Source organism: Helianthus annuus, chromosome 8 (genome assembly GCF_002127325.2).
Source record: "Helianthus annuus cultivar XRQ/B chromosome 8, HanXRQr2.0-SUNRISE, whole genome shotgun sequence".
Lineage (NCBI taxonomy): Eukaryota > Viridiplantae > Streptophyta > Magnoliopsida > Asterales > Asteraceae > Helianthus > Helianthus annuus.
In genome coordinates, this window is record NC_035440.2 from 97,731,629 (window position 1) to 97,749,726 (window position 18,098).

An 18,098-nucleotide genomic window follows, 5' to 3' on the forward strand; every position below is an offset into this window, starting at 1 on the left:
CAATTAAAAATCGGTACCCACTACCGAGAATCGCTAACCTGTTCGATCAACTTCAAGGAGCTCAATTATTTTCTAAGATCGACTTACATTCAGGATATCATCAATTGAATGTACAAGAATAGGACATTTCTAAAACTGCTTTTAGAACAAGGTACGGTCATTATGAATTTACAGTCATGCCATTTGGTTTAACCAATGCCCCAGCTGCATTTATGGACATGATGAACATGATATGCAAGCATACCTGGATAAATTCATAATTGTCTTCATAGATGATATTCTAATTTACTCTAAGAGTAAAAAGGAACATGCGGAGCATCTGCATACACTTCTAACCTTATTGAGAAAAGAAAAGCTTTATGCTAAATTTTCAAAATGCGAATTTTGGTTGCAAGAAGTGCAATTCCTTGGAAATCTGGTTAATCATGAAGGAATTCATGTGGATCCCACAAAGATCGAGGCGATTACCAAATGGAAAGTCCCTGAATCGCCAACGGAAGTAAGAAGTTTTCTAGGATTGGTAGGATATTATAGACGTTTTATTCATGATTTTTCTAGAATAGCCATTCCATTAACCAAACTGACCTGCAAATCAGTTAAGTTTGAATGGGGACCAAAACAAGAAGAAGCCTTTAAGATTTTAAAGTAAAGGTTAACCAACGCACACATACTCGCGTTACCAGAAGGAACTGAAGATTTATAGTCTATTGTGACGCGTCTAAGTTAGGATATGGATGTGTGTTGATGCAGCGTTAAAAGGTTATAGCTTATGCCTCTAGACAACTTAAGAAACATGAAGAAAATTATACAACCTATGATCTAGAATTAGGAGCCATAGTTTTTGCCCTTAAGATTTGGAGACACTATCTTTATGGTAGTAAGTTTATTGTCTTCACAGATCATAAGAGTTTAAGATTTGTTTTTGGGCAAAAGGAATTAAATATGAGACAAAGACGTTGGATGGAAATCCTTAGTGATTATGATTGTGATATCCAGTATCATGTAGGAAAAGCTAATGTTGTGGCTGATGCTCTAAGTCGGAAGTATCATGAAAAGCCAAGACGAATACGCTCTCTCAAATTAAATCTGCAGATAGATTTAATTGAACAAATTAAAAAGATACAGGAAACAGCAATCAAGGATGATGCTGAAGGTTTAAAAGGAATGATTAAGGAATTAGACCAAGGAACAGATGGAATTTGGAGATTCCATAAGAAAAGAATCTGGATACCTATTCATGAAAACCTAAGAAATCGAATTTTAGAAGAAGCCCATAAGTCTAAGTATATGATACATCCCGGTGGTGATAAGATGTATCAAGACTTAAGAAAGAATTTCTGGTAGATAGGAATGAAAAAGGTTATAGCAAACTATGTTGCAAAATGTCTAACCTGTTCACAGTTAAAGCTGAACATCAGAAACCCTCCGGGTTATTGCAACAATTAGAAATACCAATTTGGAAATGGGAATTGATAACAATGGACTTTGTTACCAAATTACCCAAGACACGAAAAGGTAATGATACAATCTAGGTGATTGTTGACAGATTAACCAAATCTGCTCATTTCTTACCTATGAAGGAAACTTTCAGTATGGAACAGTTAACTAAGTTAAATGTAAATGAAATAGTTTCATTACATGGAATTCCTTTATCTATTGTGTCTGATAGAGATAACCGGTTTACTTCTCATTTTTCGACAGGTTTCCAAAAAGCAATGGGAACCATGTTAAATCTAAGCACAACTTATCATCCTCAAACGGACAGACAAAGCGAAAGGACAATTCAGATAATGGAAGATATGCTTAGAGCCTGTGTTATTGATTTTGGAGGAAATTGGGACGACCATTTACCGTTAATAGAATTTTCCTATAATAAAAGCTATCATACCAGCATCAATGCTGCACCATTTGAAGCACTTTATGGACGAAAGTGCCGAACTCCAGTTTGTTGGGTAGAAATTGGAGAAAAGCAACTATCTGGACCACAGATAGTACAAGAAACAATGGACAAGATTATTCAAGTCAAGGAAAGACTAAAACAGCACGAGATCGCCAAAAGAGTTATGCAGATAACAGACAAAAGCCTTTGGAATTTCAAGTTGGAGATAAGGTATTATCAAAAGTTTCTCCATGGTAAGGAGTGGTCAGATTCGTTAAAAAAGGAAAGCTAAGCCCAAGGTATGTTGGACCTTTTGAGATTATCAAAAGAATAGGACCAGTAGCTTATCAGCTACAACTGCCAGAGGAAATGCCAGGAATATATGATGTATTTCATGTATGTAACTGATGTGTGTAAAATGCAACATATAAATCACATCAATTAAGGCATAAAACTAACCCTTTTTAAGTACTAATGTTGGAAAAAGAGTGTTTTTGTCTTCCTTTTGTATTTTCAGGATGAAATGAGCTCAAAATCACAAAAGAAGCAAAAAGACAACTAATTCTAGCATAAATACAAGAAAAGGAATAAAAGTAGACTGCCCGGACCCTCAACGGCACCTCCCAAGGCAAATAAGAGAAAACAGAAGACTGAACACGCCCCGTGTCCAGCGAACACGGGGCCGTGCCCAAGAAGCATCAGAAAAGACAAACCAGTAGAAGCTTCCATTGCCCACCACGGGGCCGTGTCCAGCGGGCACGGGGGCGTGGTGAAAGTACAGCAGGCGCATTAATTGTAATTGCGAATTACAATTAATGAAGAGAGAGAATGTCAGACGGGCACGGGGCCGTGTCCAGCGGACACGGGGCCGTGCCCAGCCTCCTGTTCAGCCTATAAATAGGGGTGCTTGGTTTCATTCCATCTCATCCCTTGGCACACCACCTCTCTCCCACTTCATCCACCACCCACCACCACCATAACACCATCATCCACCACCATCATCCATTGTCCATCATAGAGTGTGTGAGTCGTCTCGGGATCCAAGATTGATAGTAAGAGTTCTTGACAATCAAGGCCATGTTTGCCTAAGTCTCTTACATCACTTGGTGAAGACAAGTGTTTAGTATAATACTTTTTATTTTTAATATTTTGCACTTTTTATTTGGTTTTGTATTAATGACTTTAATAACTAGTTACTTATGTTGAAGGTGATCTTTCCTTATCGTTTGTCCGTGGTGTCTTGGCATTATTTTACTGTCTATATAAAATAAAAGATTTTCACCATTCATATCTCCACGGTCTATATGGAGGTATGTTGGCTACCTGGTCGGGGGTTAAGGGAACGGTTTGGTAAGGGTCTTACCCTTGTTCAGCGTTTAGAGGTCCTGCTTGGGACCTGGTCAAATTTAGTAGGATCTCCTTCAATGCCCATAGGTATTGGATGGCGGGGATCCAAACTCTTTGACCCCCTCATAAGTTAACTACTATTAATACTATAACCCGACTATTTAGGACTGTATCCCTGCTGACTCAGACTACTTAGCCGAGGGTAACGTCACCGCCGAAAGCGGGGCCTACCACAATTTGCATTAATAACTTAATTCATTATCTTTCAATAATCCGACCCTTTAGGATTGTATCCTTGCTGACTCAAACTACTGGGTTGAGGGTAACGTCGCCTTCAAAAGAGGGGCCTACTACAATAACTAAGATAATCTCTTAAACAAGTGCAAAAGTGCGAAAATAATCAAAGGTTATACTAACACACGTGTCGGATCCAAGTGATTCATCTTGTCTATCTGTTTTTATTTTATTTTATTTTTCAGCATTTAGTTAGTTTTTATTTTTCTTAGTTTAAAACATTTTTCTCACTTTTTGATTTGATTAGACGTTGAGGATAAACCGGTATTAAAAGCTCTTGTGTCCTTGGACGACCTCGGTATCTTACCAACACTATACTACGTCCACGATGGGTGCACTTGCCCATATGTGTGTTTAGTGTTAGTAAATATCGTGTTTTATAAATTTAAAACTTGGCTAAAAGTGTAAAAAGGGGCTTAAATATTCATCTAAATTATATTACACTACACACGCATCAAGTTTTTGGCGCCGTTGCCGAGGACACAAGGATTTTAAGAAAGTTAGGAATAAACGGCCTAATCATATTTTTATTTTTTCTTTAATTTTTAGGATTTTTCGTAGATTGTCAGCCTCTGCAGAGCTCAACACGGGGCCGTGCCTGCTGAACACGCCCCCGTGCTCAATCATTGGAACTGGCAATCCTGTTTTAAGTCAGACAGTAAGCTGAACACGGGGCCGTGTCCACTCAACACGCCCCCGTGCCCAAGATTCTCTTACTGAAAACAGAACCGTTAGATCCCGGCGGTTGGTAACTTCTGACACAAACATGAGTGATAGTAATTCTTTTTACTTTCGGCACTCTTATGGTATGTGGTGTCGATTATGTGGAGGCGAACATGAGGAATTAAAATGTTATTTTCTCAATTATAGGCCCCACTATATAGACCCACCGATTCCTTGTAACCTTAAGAGGGGCGAAAGTAAAAATAAGCACTATCTCTCCCTCGAATGCGCCCAGCCAGATATTCTAGGAGAAATGCTCCTTGACGAGTTATTTCAACTAGAAGAACTAATTCTCAATTGGTCAAAAGAACTTAGGAAGGATTTTATAGATCCATCCCAAGATGATGACCATGAGGAAATGTTGGAACCGCATTCCGACAACCTCGTTGCTCCCGAAAATACCTTCATACCTAGAAAAGACGTGGACGATAGTCGTCCCTGTGTCGATTGTGCCGTGAAGGACTCCCCATCGACTTCGTTCGGTGCATACATAGACCTGAGCGATTCGGCATACACCTTCTTTAACGAGAGCCCGGAAAAGGGTTGGACTTGTCCACCTAGAATGAAAATAGGAATTACCCTCACCGATAACCTCTTGCGTTCTCGCCTTAGTATAGGACAATTAAGGTATCTTAGGCACTTTGGGGTTGTTCCAACAAATCAAGAACCACCCGATATAAATAAACTCCTTAGTAGCGACAAACTTCATAAACAGCTACCCGACACGGGGCCGTGCCCGGCCAACACGCCCCCGTGTCCACCAAAAGATTCCCTTCTGATCAAAACGTCAGAATACGGACAAACTGTGTCAGAATTTCATCTGCACACGGGGCCGTGTCCAGCGGACACGGGGCCGTGCCCAGAAGGCTGTCGTTTTCTATAAATGCAGCCAAAAATCCTGCACATTTGGACCAACTTGGGACAGAGATTTGAAGGAATCTTCTCTCAAACAATCCTAGGTAAGTCTAAAAGAAGGTTCCAACAACCCATCTTGTCCTTTCCTCTTCTAGACATTTCCTTCTTTTCATCTTTCTTCAAGAACTACCATGAAAAGTTTGAATTTTTCAACCTTGTGGTAGGAAACAAAGAGTTTTGATCATGGAATCTTGGTGAAAACATGTTGTGTAACATTGTTTAAAGTTATTTATGACCAAAAAGTCTACATAAATTCAGAAAATAACTTAGAAACCCAAGATTCCTTGCTTCAAAATTCTGCAGAAAGATGAACACGGGGCCGTGCTCAATGAGCACGGGGCCGTGTCCAGAAACTGTTTCGTCATATAAACTACTTTTGGTTTATTTTTCGTAGAATGGCGAGTGAAAACAGCGAAACATCATCCGTTCATTCCTCAAACAGCAGAAGGGGAAGAAGGCCCTCCGTTGAAGCTACACTTGTGCACTATGTGATAGCATTGAGGGAAGCTCTCGGCGAAATGACGTCAGTAGAGGAGGTCCTTATTGACCGTATTAACGATCTTACAATGGGACTTGAAAGTAGCTTCCACGAAATTAACCTTTTGCACCAAAGGTTAAACATTCTTGTAGCACCTCCTATGGAGCCAGTCCTTCCACAACAGGACTGGAACTTGGCACTCAGGGTTAACAACCCTACCGGTTGGGACGACTTTCCCGCAGAACCTCCCATGGAACACCCACAAGAAATTCCAGCGGAAGTCGAAACTCCTCAAACCAATGCAAATGAGCCCTCTTTTCTCCTCCCAAGGGAGGTAGAGGAGTGGCTCGCCGATATATGAGGAGGACCACGCCCGGAAAAAGGAGTTCTAAAAAGCCTTATCTAACCAAGATTAGTAGCTTCTTGGAAATTTTGCTATATTAGAATAAAACATAGGGCTAGAACTCCATGGTTTAATATTTATGTACTTTCATCTTTAACTTTATGTAATGTCTCTCTATGTTTGCAATGTTATGATGGTTTCTAAGATTGATGGTTGTTTAGCGAATAAAACACACTCATGGTGGTAATGGATGAAAAAGGGGAACAATGGACCCATGCACGAAGAATAGAGCAACCCGACACAAATCTCCATCACAGAAGGCTCAACACGGGCCGTGCCCAACCAACACGCCCCCGTGCTGAGCCACCTGCAGAAAAACGCCCAGTTCAGGTAACTGGACACGGGTCGTGTTCAGCGGACACGCCCCCGTGTCCAGGCTTCTGTTTCAATTCTTTAATTTTCGTTACTGGCACCTGACCACGGGGCCGTGCCCGGTCAACACGGGGCCGTGTCCAGGATGCTAGTAACATAAATCTTTGCTTTTTAACTTACTTTTACACATCCTAATCAACCAAAAACCTTATTTTTGGATACATTGAGGACAATGTGTAATTTAAGTGTTGGGGGATGCTAAAACCTTGAATTTTGCAAATCCTAAATACAAGCCTTACACAAAACTCTATTGGAACCGCTAAACACCCCAAATTTTTTCAAAAACTTTTTCATTTTTTTATCATTTGCTTATCTTAGTTTAAGTTGGGAAGAACAAGTTCTAAAAAGGTTATATTTTTACAAATTTACAACCGATAGCGTCGTGATAACAAAGAACCAACATAAGAAAATTACGAAACGGCATAACAAGTCTAGTTAAAAATTCGATTATATATACTTGATCACATTAAAAACCCATTCCCACAAAAGTGAGTTTTGAGCCTTTATTGAGCGTAAAGATATACATATTTAGACTAAATGCTCATTTTTCGTTTCTTGTGTGAATAGCTGCTTGGTTCTTACAACTCTAGAACTTGCCACGACAATACATTCCCGGTCCTTACCAACTTAAACCCAAGTAAGTAAGTGATGGAGGCATTAGGACTAACCATATTTTTCTTTCTAAACCATTATTTTTCATTTTTTTTTACCACCTACCCAAAATCCCCCTAGATAGCCCCTTTGAGCCTAAACCTTTCATTTCATTACCCCAAAACCCTTTTTACCCACCAAAAACCCTTTTTTATTTTTCACCTTTTATTTTAGTAACAAGCTCGGTTTTTCGTAAACTCGCCTTTTCATGTGATGAAAAAAAAAAACACAATGATGAAGTCAAAAACAAACAAAAGCTATATAAAAGCTTGTTTGGAGAAATACTTCAAAATAAAAAGTCACTAAAAACAAGGTATGTCACGAAAACCGACGCTTTTTACGATTTTCGCCCTTTTACTAACAACTAACCCAAACCACCCACCTTTAACCCAAGCCTAACCCTTCACCCAAAAAAAGTCCTCTTGATATTTATAAAGGTAAAAAGTTAAAAAGGAGGAGGATTGATTGCTTGGCAAGCCTATGGAAGGCGTAAGTTCCATGCCACTCTCGGGTGATTCACTAAAAATTACACCTTCGGCCGAGTGTTGAGTGATCTCCCGTGAGGTATGTGAACTTGTATATAAATGGAATTTTAATAAGGCATGCTATGCCCAAATAAGTAAATTATCTTATGAAACTTTCAAAATAAATCATAACGAATAGGATTGTAAATAAATAAAAATAAAACTTACAAAGACCTTGGATTCCCGACACTCTAGGACAAGCTAAAAACTTTCTCTTCTACCTATTCCATTTGGGAGTGTAAGCCACATTTAAAGAGTTTTGCTTGAGGACAAGCAAAAGTTCAAGTGTGGGGGTATTTGATGTGTGTAAAATGCAACATATAAATCACATCAATTAAGGCATAAAACTAACCCTTTTTAAGTACTAATGTTGGAAAAAGAGTGTTTTTGTCTTCCTTTTGTATTTTCAGGATGAAATGAGCTCAAAATCACAAAAGAAGCAAAAAGACAACTAATTCTAGCATAAATACAAGAAAAGGAATAAAAGTAGACTGCCCGGACCCTCAACGGCACCTCCCAAGGCAAAGAAGAGAAAACAGAAGACTGAACACGCCCCGTGTCCAGCGAATACGGGGCCGTGCACAAGAAGCAGCAGAAAAGACAAACCAGTAGAAGCTTCCATTGCCCACCACGGGGCCGTGTCCAGCGGGCACGGGGGCGTGGTGAAAGTACAGCAGGCGCATTAATTGTAATTGCGAATTACAATTAATGAAGAGAGAGAATGTCAGACGGGCACGGGGCCGTGTCCAGCGGACACGGGGCCGTGCCCAGCCTTCTGTTCAGCCTATAAATAGGGGTGCTTGGTTTCATTCCATCTCATCCCTTGGCACACCACCTCTCTCACACTTCATCCACCACCCACCACCACCATAACACCATCATCCACCACCATCATCCATTGTCCATCATAGAGCGTGTGAGTCGTCTCGGGATACAAGATTGATAGTAAGAGTTCTTGACAATCAAGGCCATGTTTGCCTAAGTCTCTTACATCACTTGGTGAAGACAAGTGTTTAGTATAATACTTTTTATTTTTAATCTTTTGCACTTTTTATTTGGTTTTGTATTAATGACTTTAATAACTAGTTACTTATGTTGAAGGTGATCTTTCCTTATCGTTTGTCCGTGGTGTCTTGGCATTATTTTACTGTCTATATAAAATAAAAGATTTTCACCATTCATATCTCCACGGTCTATATGGAGGTATGTTGGCTACCTGGTCGGGGGTTAAGGGAACGGTTTGGTAAGGGTCTTGCCCTTGTTCAGCGTTTAGAGGTCCTGCTTGGGACCTGGGTCAAATTTAGTAGGATCTCCTTCAATGCCCATAGGTATTGGATGGCGGGGATCCAAACTCTTTGACCCCCTCATAAGTTAACTACTGTTAATACTATAACCCGGCTATTTAGGATTGTATCCCTGCTGACTCAGACTACTTAGCCGAGGGTAACGTCACCGCCGAAAGCGGGGCCTACCACAATTTGCATTAATAACTTAATTCATTATCTTTCAATAATCCGACCCTTTAGGATTGTATCCTTGCTGACTCAAACTACTGGGTTGAGGGTAACGTCGCCTTCAAAAGAGGGGCCTACTACAATAACTAAGATAATCTCTTAAACAAGTGCAAAAGTGCGAAAATAATCAAAGGTTATACTAACACAAGTGTCGGATCCAAGTGATTCATCTTGTCTATCTGTTTTTATTTTATTTTATTTTCAGCATTTAGTTAGTTTTTATTTTTCTTAGTTTAAAACATTTTTCTCACTTTTTGATTTGATTAGACGTTGAGGATAAACCGGTATTAAAAGCTCTTGTGTCCTTGGACGACCTCGGTATCTTACCAACACTATACTACGTCCACGATGGGTGCACTTGCCCATATGTGTGTTTAGTGTTAGTAAATATCGTGTTTTATAAATTTAAAACTTGGCTAAAAGTGTAAAAAGGGGCTTAAATATTCATCTAAATTATATTACACTATACACGCATCAGTAACCTCAAGAATGCTTAGCAGACGAATCATTAGTGATACCTCTTCAGGACATAGAGGTAAATAAGAAACTTAAGTTTATAGAGAAACCACTACAGATCGAAGATAGAAAGATCAAGAACCTTAAGCACAAGAGATTATTCTGGTCAAAGTGAAATGGGATTCCAAGAGAGGACCAGGGTACACTTGGGAGCTCGAGTCAGAAATGCAAAGGAAATATCCACACCTGTTCTAGTAGATCTCGAGGACGAGATTTAGAACAAGGTGGGGAGGATATAACAACCATCCTAAAACACCCTAAATGCCCGAATTATATCTCGTATACTCGTAAACGGCCCTAAATAACATTAATTTCTTTAAAAATCAAATAAAACAAATATTTAATGGTGCTCGCGGGCCGCGACCCGGCCCCCGAGGTCTGTCGCGGGGCGCAGCCAGGTTACACCAGGCGACATCCCAGGACGCCACGTGTCCCACGACGTGTTAGGTCTACTACGTTGATTCACCAAGGCTAGAGCCTAGCCTACACCTCTCGCGGGCTGCGAAAGAGAAATGGGTGGGGCTCGCGGGGCATGAGCCGCCCTTGTTCCAGCCTATAAATTGAGGTTGATGGCCTCATTTGTTTTCGTTCAGAATTTCTTTCTCTCTCAAAATTCTTAATAGGCAAAATACTTGGGAATAACACCCCTAAAAAGCAAAGCTCTGCCAGATTGTAAGTATTATAACCCCCGATCACGTATTTGTTACTTTACCCGATTGATCTAGGGCTCCGTAATGCATGTCAAGGCTCTGCCTGACTCATTTCGTTGGAGTTCTGTCTCGGTTGTATGGCTAATGTGATTTGGGTTATCTTACTAACGCGTGTGCATTGTTTAATTTTAATAGATTATAACCAGGATCACCAATAGGAAGCTATAGTATTACCTAAGTCAGCAATGTGAGTCATTCTCTTTTTCTACCAAACTGTTTTTACAAAATCTTAAATGTTTTAAATTATACTTAACAGTGATTGAATCTATGTATTCTACAATTGCTGCCGGTATGTGGGGTTTTGTATACATTACTTGTAATATGTTACTATTGGACGACGAGTTAGCCAATGAGTAACACGACCACAGTCATGGAACTGTGAACATGACAAATACTGAATGAGTATATTGGTAGATATGAACATTGTAATCGCTCTCAATACTGTAAAGTTATAAAAGCTGTTTTGATTAAACTGGAATGCACTCGTCAGTATTTCTTGCTGATAAAATCTTTTTAAAACGCGTTTCAGGTAACTTAATGTGAAGCTAACAACTGGAGAGCACTGAAGGTTTAAAGAAGTGGCTATAAAAGTTACCTAAAATGAGTTTATGTTTTCAACATAATTAGGGTTTACCCCTAAAAATGTATTATCAATGAAACTTGGGTTTTATCTCATTTACTTATTATAAAAGTTGGTGTTTTGAAACACTTATAATAATTTCCTAACTACGGTCCTGAGGTTTAAATTCCGCTGCTAAATTAATAAACGCCGATACCACCAGCTCTGTGTCCCGCGGCCGCCCGCTCTCGGGGGACGGGTCGGGGGCTGCGACATCTACTCACAACCACTTTCTAAAAATATTAAAAATTTTATAGGGGTGAAGTGTTTTTTTTTTATATTTACAGATAAATGGTAACATTTTCTTACACATCCACTTATAACCATTGTATATAATGTAGATGACCCCATCACACAATTTAGTAATTTAGTGGACATGATGTGATTCTCATCCTTCCATCAAATTTATCTTATAATTTCACTAAAATTAAATACATTTTCTCTATCATTTCAATTAAATAATATTTTTTCCAACTTTATCATTATTTTCTCTCTCTCTCTTCCACTCACAATCATTTTCAAAATATATTAAAAAAATATAGAGAGTAAACAGTGTCTCACTCAAATATATAGATAAATAGTAATATTTTCTCGCTTCTCTACCTACAAACTCTTATAAAATATATTGAAAAATTATAAAAGGTAAATATTGTCCTACTAAAATATACAAATAAGCAGTAACATTTTCTTCCATCTCCACTTACTAAAATAATAATAATAATAATAATAATAATAATAATAATAATAGTAATAATAATAATAATAGTTAACAACCATTTTCGTCCTTGTGGTTTGTTCACTTTTGGCATTGTAGGTCACTTTTAAAAAATGCATCACTTTCCCTCCTGATATACTGGAAACGTGTCACTTCAGTCCAAAAATTAAAACCCAGTAAAGTCAGACAGGTTAAATGAAAGGTATTAGTGTCAATTAATACATCTTTTATTTTCATCTTATTGGTATTAGCCTGAAACGATTAAAGTGAACAAACCATAGGGACGAAAAGGGCAGTAGCAACAGCAGCAACAACGGCAACAACAACAACAACAACAACAAATTTAGGTTTAAAATAACACCCCCTACACGTTAGTTTAATTTTTGTTTACATCCACTACAATTTAGTTGGTTTAATACTTTTTCTCGTCAACCGATTTACACCACAAGCATTGAATAAAGTTATCATTTTGAGTTTTGAATGAATTTTCTGTTACGTGAATTTTTTTAATTCTTTTTTTTTTTGTAACGGGTCGTTTTTATATCGGCGCTACACATGAGCTGTTTTTATCTACGTTTCGAAGTAAATTTTTGTAACATTGTTTATAAACTGATCGATTGTTTAAACATTTTTTAAACCTTTTACGTTTTTTTTTAAACCGCCCGGCGCTGATCTCTAAATACACCATTTCGCCGTGCTTTTTTTTATCTATGTTGGCCATCGTGTCTATGTTTAATACGTTTTGGTGTAAATTTTGTTCGAACAACTTGGCTTTCATATACAACAACGATGTAACCTTTTCATGATTTTTGAATACGTACGTTGTCACGATACGGTGTTATATGGTCATGTAGAGTGTCGTGTCATGATTTACTTATTTTTATCTACGTTTTGTATCTGCTATAGAGCGTGAATGGTAACCCGCTAGTATGTCTTTCAAAGAGAAACCTATTTGCATAGTTGTATAGATTTGATAGGAGCTACAAGATGACAAGATCTATCATTGTAACCATTCAACTAGATATTTGATATTTCCATCTAGAGGATCTTGGCTACAAATATAAATCAAATGTTGGTTATTCTGGCAAAAATAACAAAACACAACTGCATCAACATGGAATATTTTCTTCAGTTTCTAACACTTTTAGGGCTTTTACTTTCTTTTATAATCTATTCTTACAAAATAAGCATGAGAAAAACACAAGAAAAAAGTAATAAACTAATAGCTCCAGAACCATCAGGGGCATTGCCTTTTATAGGTCACCTTCATCATCTACGGGTTCAAGTTCCGGTCGCACGTATACTAGGAAATATGGCTGATGATTATGGGCCGGCTTACACTCTAAGGCTCGGAAGTCACCGAGCGTTGGTCATCAGCAATCCACAGATGGTGAAAGATTGCTTCACCATCAATGAAAGAAATTTTGCAACCAGGCCTAATCTCTCTGCGGGCCGCTACTTGAACTACGACAATGCTGGTTTTGGAATGTCGCCATATGGTCAGTATTGGCGAGAGATGCGAAAGATGGCGGTTTCTGAGCTCTTTACAAGCCAACGTGTTGAAAAGTTCAAGCACATCCGTACCTCACAGGTGAAGAACTCCATTAACGAGCTCTCCATGTTGTCCCAAAGGAATGGGGGCCGAGCATCTGTAATTAACATAAGCAAGTGGTTCGAGCGCATACCGCTCAATATTATTGTAAGAATCCTAGTGGGGAAAGGATTCTCCAATGGTAACAACGAACAAGAGTCGCATGTAAAAGAAGCCATAAAGAAACTAGTGTGTCTTTCAGGTGTTTTTGTTGTGTCGGATTTCTTTCCTAATCTTGATTGGATGGATATTGGAGGGCATCTTAAAGCTATGAAGCAAGTGGCGAAAGAGCTTGATGGTGTCATTGAAAAGTGGCTTAACGAACATATTGAGAAGACAAGAATGTGATAGCGATAAAGAAGGTGACTTCATGGATCTGATGTTGTCATCCGTACCCCAAGACACTGAAATGTTTGGCTATGGGCGTGAAACCATCATCAAGGCAACAACTTTGGTCAGTAACGTTGTTTTTTTACCAATCTCAATATATATTTTGAAACCGGTTAATCTCTTAACATCATAGTTAGTTAGATAGGTATAATATATGTTATGTAGCGGTTACGAAGTACGAGGACCAAAGTTGACAACATGGAAGATGGAAACTACCATCATAATCGAAAAGGTGTGTCTCCACACACACACCCATTTCGAATCGGTACAAGGCAACAAAGGGAAAGACACGACTGTTGATCGAGTGGATTGGATTCAACACACCTCTTCAAGATTCAATCACAACCACATATCCAAGAGACGTGTCCTTTCACGAAGAGACGCAACCATTCACTCGTACCCGTAGAAAACTATAAATAGGTTCATGTAGATTCATTTGTAACTTACTTACTCATTCGATTTGTACAAACATTACATTCATTCGGTTATTACAAGTTGTTATTCAAAGTTATCACGCTCATTTAGAGATCAAGATCCAGTTCCAGTTCGGGCCAACAAATTGGTATCAGAGCGTCAGGCTCTAGGCGTGGGAATCGCAAGGCATCGCAGGGAATTCGCGAGCAGGTTTCAATTTCATTTTCAATTCGCAAAGTTCATTTCAGAATTTTTTGATTTTCGGTTCTAGGGAAGTCGGTCGAACCGAACGGTTAGGAATCTAGGTTTTGGTTTTGATTCCGGGGTTTAGTGCGAATTAGTTTGTTTCGGTTGTTTGATTATAACACGATTCGGGTAATCGGGGTTATTAAGATCTATTGAAACCAAAAGAAAGTTATTAGAAGTGAAGATTATTCGGCAGGAAGATATGGCAGGATCAACCGGACAAAGTCCGATAATAATACAGAAAGATGGAAATTCTCTTTCCCAGTTTCAGTGTCCGATGTGTCCGATTCTGAAACCAACAAACTATACAGTTTGGGCTATTCGTATCAAGACGATTCTTGAAGCGAATGGTTTGTGGGAAACGATTGAACCGGCAGAAAATGCAACGGTAGACACTAAGAAAGATAAGTCTGCAATTGCATATCTGTTTCAAGCAATACCAGAAGACGTTGTATTGCAAGTTGCAAGTTGTAAAACTGCAAAAGAGATTTGGGATAATCTAAAGGTTAGACACGTTGGTGTTGATCGGGTACAAAAGGCGCGTATGCACACGCTATTGTCAGAATTTGAATTGTTGCAAATGAAGGATGACGACACTATTGATTCGTTTACCGCAAAGATTAATAGTATCGTTACCCGGGCAACTGAAGTAGGAACGACATTGAGTCAACCAAGTCTAGTACGCAAACTCCTAAATGGTGTACCGGATAAGTTTACTCAAATCGTTGCCTCTATGGAACAATACTCCGATCTAGAAACCATGACGCTAGAAGAAGCGGTCGGAAGACTAAAGACATATGAAGAACGACTCAAGTTAAAGAAAGGAAATCAAGGAGAAAGCCAAGATAGGCTCATGCTCACACATCAGGATAACACCAGAGGAAGGCAATCTGGAAACCGCGGTCGTGGTAAATTTAACCAGACGCGTGGGAATTGGCGGAACAACAGAAACAGGCAAAGTCCCAGAAACGAAGGATCTACATCTAGACCTAGAAACGGAAATTCTAGAAATTGGAGGAAGTTTGCAAGAACCGACCTAAGTAAGATCCAATGTTTTAAGTGTCAGAAGTATGGACACTTCAAGAAGGACTGTTCTGAGAAAGACGAAGTACAAGAACATTCAAACCTCGTCGAGGAAGACGAAGCACCCGTATTGCTAATGGCAATACAAGAAGAAAATGTTCAAGAAAGGGCTCTGCTAAACGAGGAACGTATAAAACCAACAAGCTACGCCTCAGAAAATGAAAATCTATGGTACTTAGACAACGGGGCCAGCAACCACATGACAGGAGTGCGAAGTCACTTCAAAGAATTAGATGAAACGGTGACAGGACAAGTACGATTTGGTGATGGGTCACACGTAGAAATTAAAGGCAAAGGTTCAATACTACTGGAATGTCTGAACCAAGAACAAAAGATTGTTTCACAAGTATACTACATTCCAAGTCTGAAAAGCAACATATTGAGCCTCGGACAACTTACAGAAATTGGTTTCAAAGTGGTTATGGACGGAGACTTACTTACTATCCGAGATCGAAATAGAAAGCTACTAATGCGAGTCAAGAGATTGAAGAACAGGCTGTACAAAGTCAAGCTGAAGACTGGAAAACCAATCTGCTTACTATCAAAGACCGAAGATATAGCATGGTTATGGCACGCAAGGTTAGGCCATTTACACTTTGATGCTATTAAGGAAATGACTCGTAAGAACTTGGTACATGGAGTTCCACAAATAAGTCATGCTAGTCAAGTCTGTGACGCGTGCTTATTAGGAAAGCATAGTAGGGCACCATTTCCAAATCAGGCAAAGTTCAGATCTTTAAAACCTCTGGACTTAGTCTATGGAGATTTGTGTGGTCCTATATCCCCACCAACACATGCTGTGAAGAAGTATATATTCTTACTTGTAGACGACTGTACTCGCTACATGTGGGCATATTTACTAACTTCCAAGGATCAAGCATTCGAAACATTTAAAGCGTTCAAAGAAAAGGTGGAAAAGGAAACACAGACCAAGTTAAAGATGCTAAGAACGGATAGAGGAGGTGAATTCACATTGGCTGAATTCAACAAGTATTGCAAATCCAATGGCATAGCAAGACAGCTTACAGCACCATATTCCCCACAGCAAAATGGAGTAGTAGAAAGGCGAAACAGGACGATGTTATCCACTACTCGCAGTATGCTGAAGGCAATGAACATGCCACAAAACTTTTGGGGTGAAGCAATACGACACGCGATATACGTACTAAACAGGGTTCCAACAAAAGCCCTGGTGAACAAGACGCCATATGAAGCATTGAAAGGAAGGAAGCCAAATTTAGAACACTTGAAGGTCTTTGGCTGCACCGCTTACGCTAAGGTACTACCACTTCAACAAAAGAAGTTAGATGATAGAAGTGCACCTATGGTTTATCTTGGAATAGAAGAAGGATCAAAAGCATACAGATTATATGATCCAGCAAAGAACAAGATATGTGTCAGTAGAGACGTAAAGTTCATGGAAGGTCAACCATGGAACTGGAATAGTTATATGGAAACGGTAGATTCAGGGAATCCCGAATGGACAAACTTTGTCATTCAAGAAGACGACATACCATCAGAATTAGAAGAAAATGAACCAAGTAGTCCAGGCAGTAGCGGGCTACAACATAATGATTCAGGAGGAGATCAGACAGAAGAACCAGACTCCTATGTAACCCCGCCAGCACATTCAAACAATCAGAACTCAGCAGGAAGCTCAAGCAGTTTATCAAGTGGAGGTCCATCTACCTCTGAAAGTACAACAGAGAGTACTAGCGACACTCCAGTAAGACTGAAAAGTCTCGAAGACCTGTATGAAGAAACAGAAGAAATTCAACTAGATCCACATGAATTATTACTCGCTGAAGAAGAACCAAGGAATTACAAGGAAGCATCTAGTGACAAAAAATGGATTGAAGCAATGAAGGCTGAGTTAGACTCAATAAACAAGAATAACACTTGGAAATTGACAGAATTACCAAGTGGTCACAAAGCAATAGGTTTAAAGTGGGTATTCAAGACTAAGAAAGATGCAAGCGGAAACATTGTCAGACACAAGGCAAGGCTAGTTGCAAAAGGATATGTTCAGCAACACGGAATAGACTTTGACGAAGTCTTTGCACCAGTAGCACGTATGGAAACAGTACGACTAATGTTGGCTTTAGCAGCATATCAAGGTTGGGAGGTACATCATTTAGATGTGAAATCTGCATTCTTGCACGGAGACCTCAAGGAGGAAGTCTATGTATCACAACCAGAAGGATTTATAAAGCCAGGTGATGAAGGAAAGGTTTACAGACTATCTAAAGCACTGTATGGATTAAGACAAGCACCAAGAGCTTGGAACACGAAGTTAGATCACACCCTAAAGTCACTTAACTTCAAGAAGTGTACTTTAGAAAACGCAATCTATACAAGGACGAGTGAAGCCTCTACGCTAATAGTTGGAGTCTATGTTGATGACTTGATAGTCACTGGAACATCAAAGAAGGAGATAGACATCTTCAAATCTCAGATGAAGAACAAATTCGATATGAGCGATCTAGGATTGCTAGCATACTATCTGGGAATAGAAGTAATTCAAGCAGGGGGTGAGATAGGCATCAAGCAGACAGGATATATTAACAAGATACTCAAAGACGCTGATATGTTATCCTGCAATGACACGAAGACACCCATGACTCCAGGAACTCAATTAACAAAGACTGAAGAAGGAGATCTAGTGGATGCAACACATTACAGAAGCCTGATAGGTTCTCTCAGGTACTTATTGC

At 39.2% G+C, this 18,098-nt stretch overlaps 1 protein-coding gene across 1 annotated transcript; it reads left to right on the top strand.

Moving 5' to 3' along the window:
• Positions 1–12,972: 12,972 nt before the first annotated feature.
• LOC110870414 (xanthotoxin 5-hydroxylase CYP82C4) lies at positions 12,973–13,599 on the top strand. The gene has a single exon (XM_022119597.1). The coding sequence runs from the start codon at positions 12,973–12,975 to the stop codon at positions 13,597–13,599; it is 627 nt and encodes a 208-aa protein (XP_021975289.1).
• The last annotated feature ends 4,499 nt before the right edge of the window (positions 13,600–18,098 follow it).

Excerpts from the sequence above, each read along its gene's own strand:
- LOC110870414 (XM_022119597.1), top strand. The coding sequence starts at position 12,973 with ATGGCTGATGATTATGGGCCGGCTTACACTCTAAGGCTCGGAAGTCAC.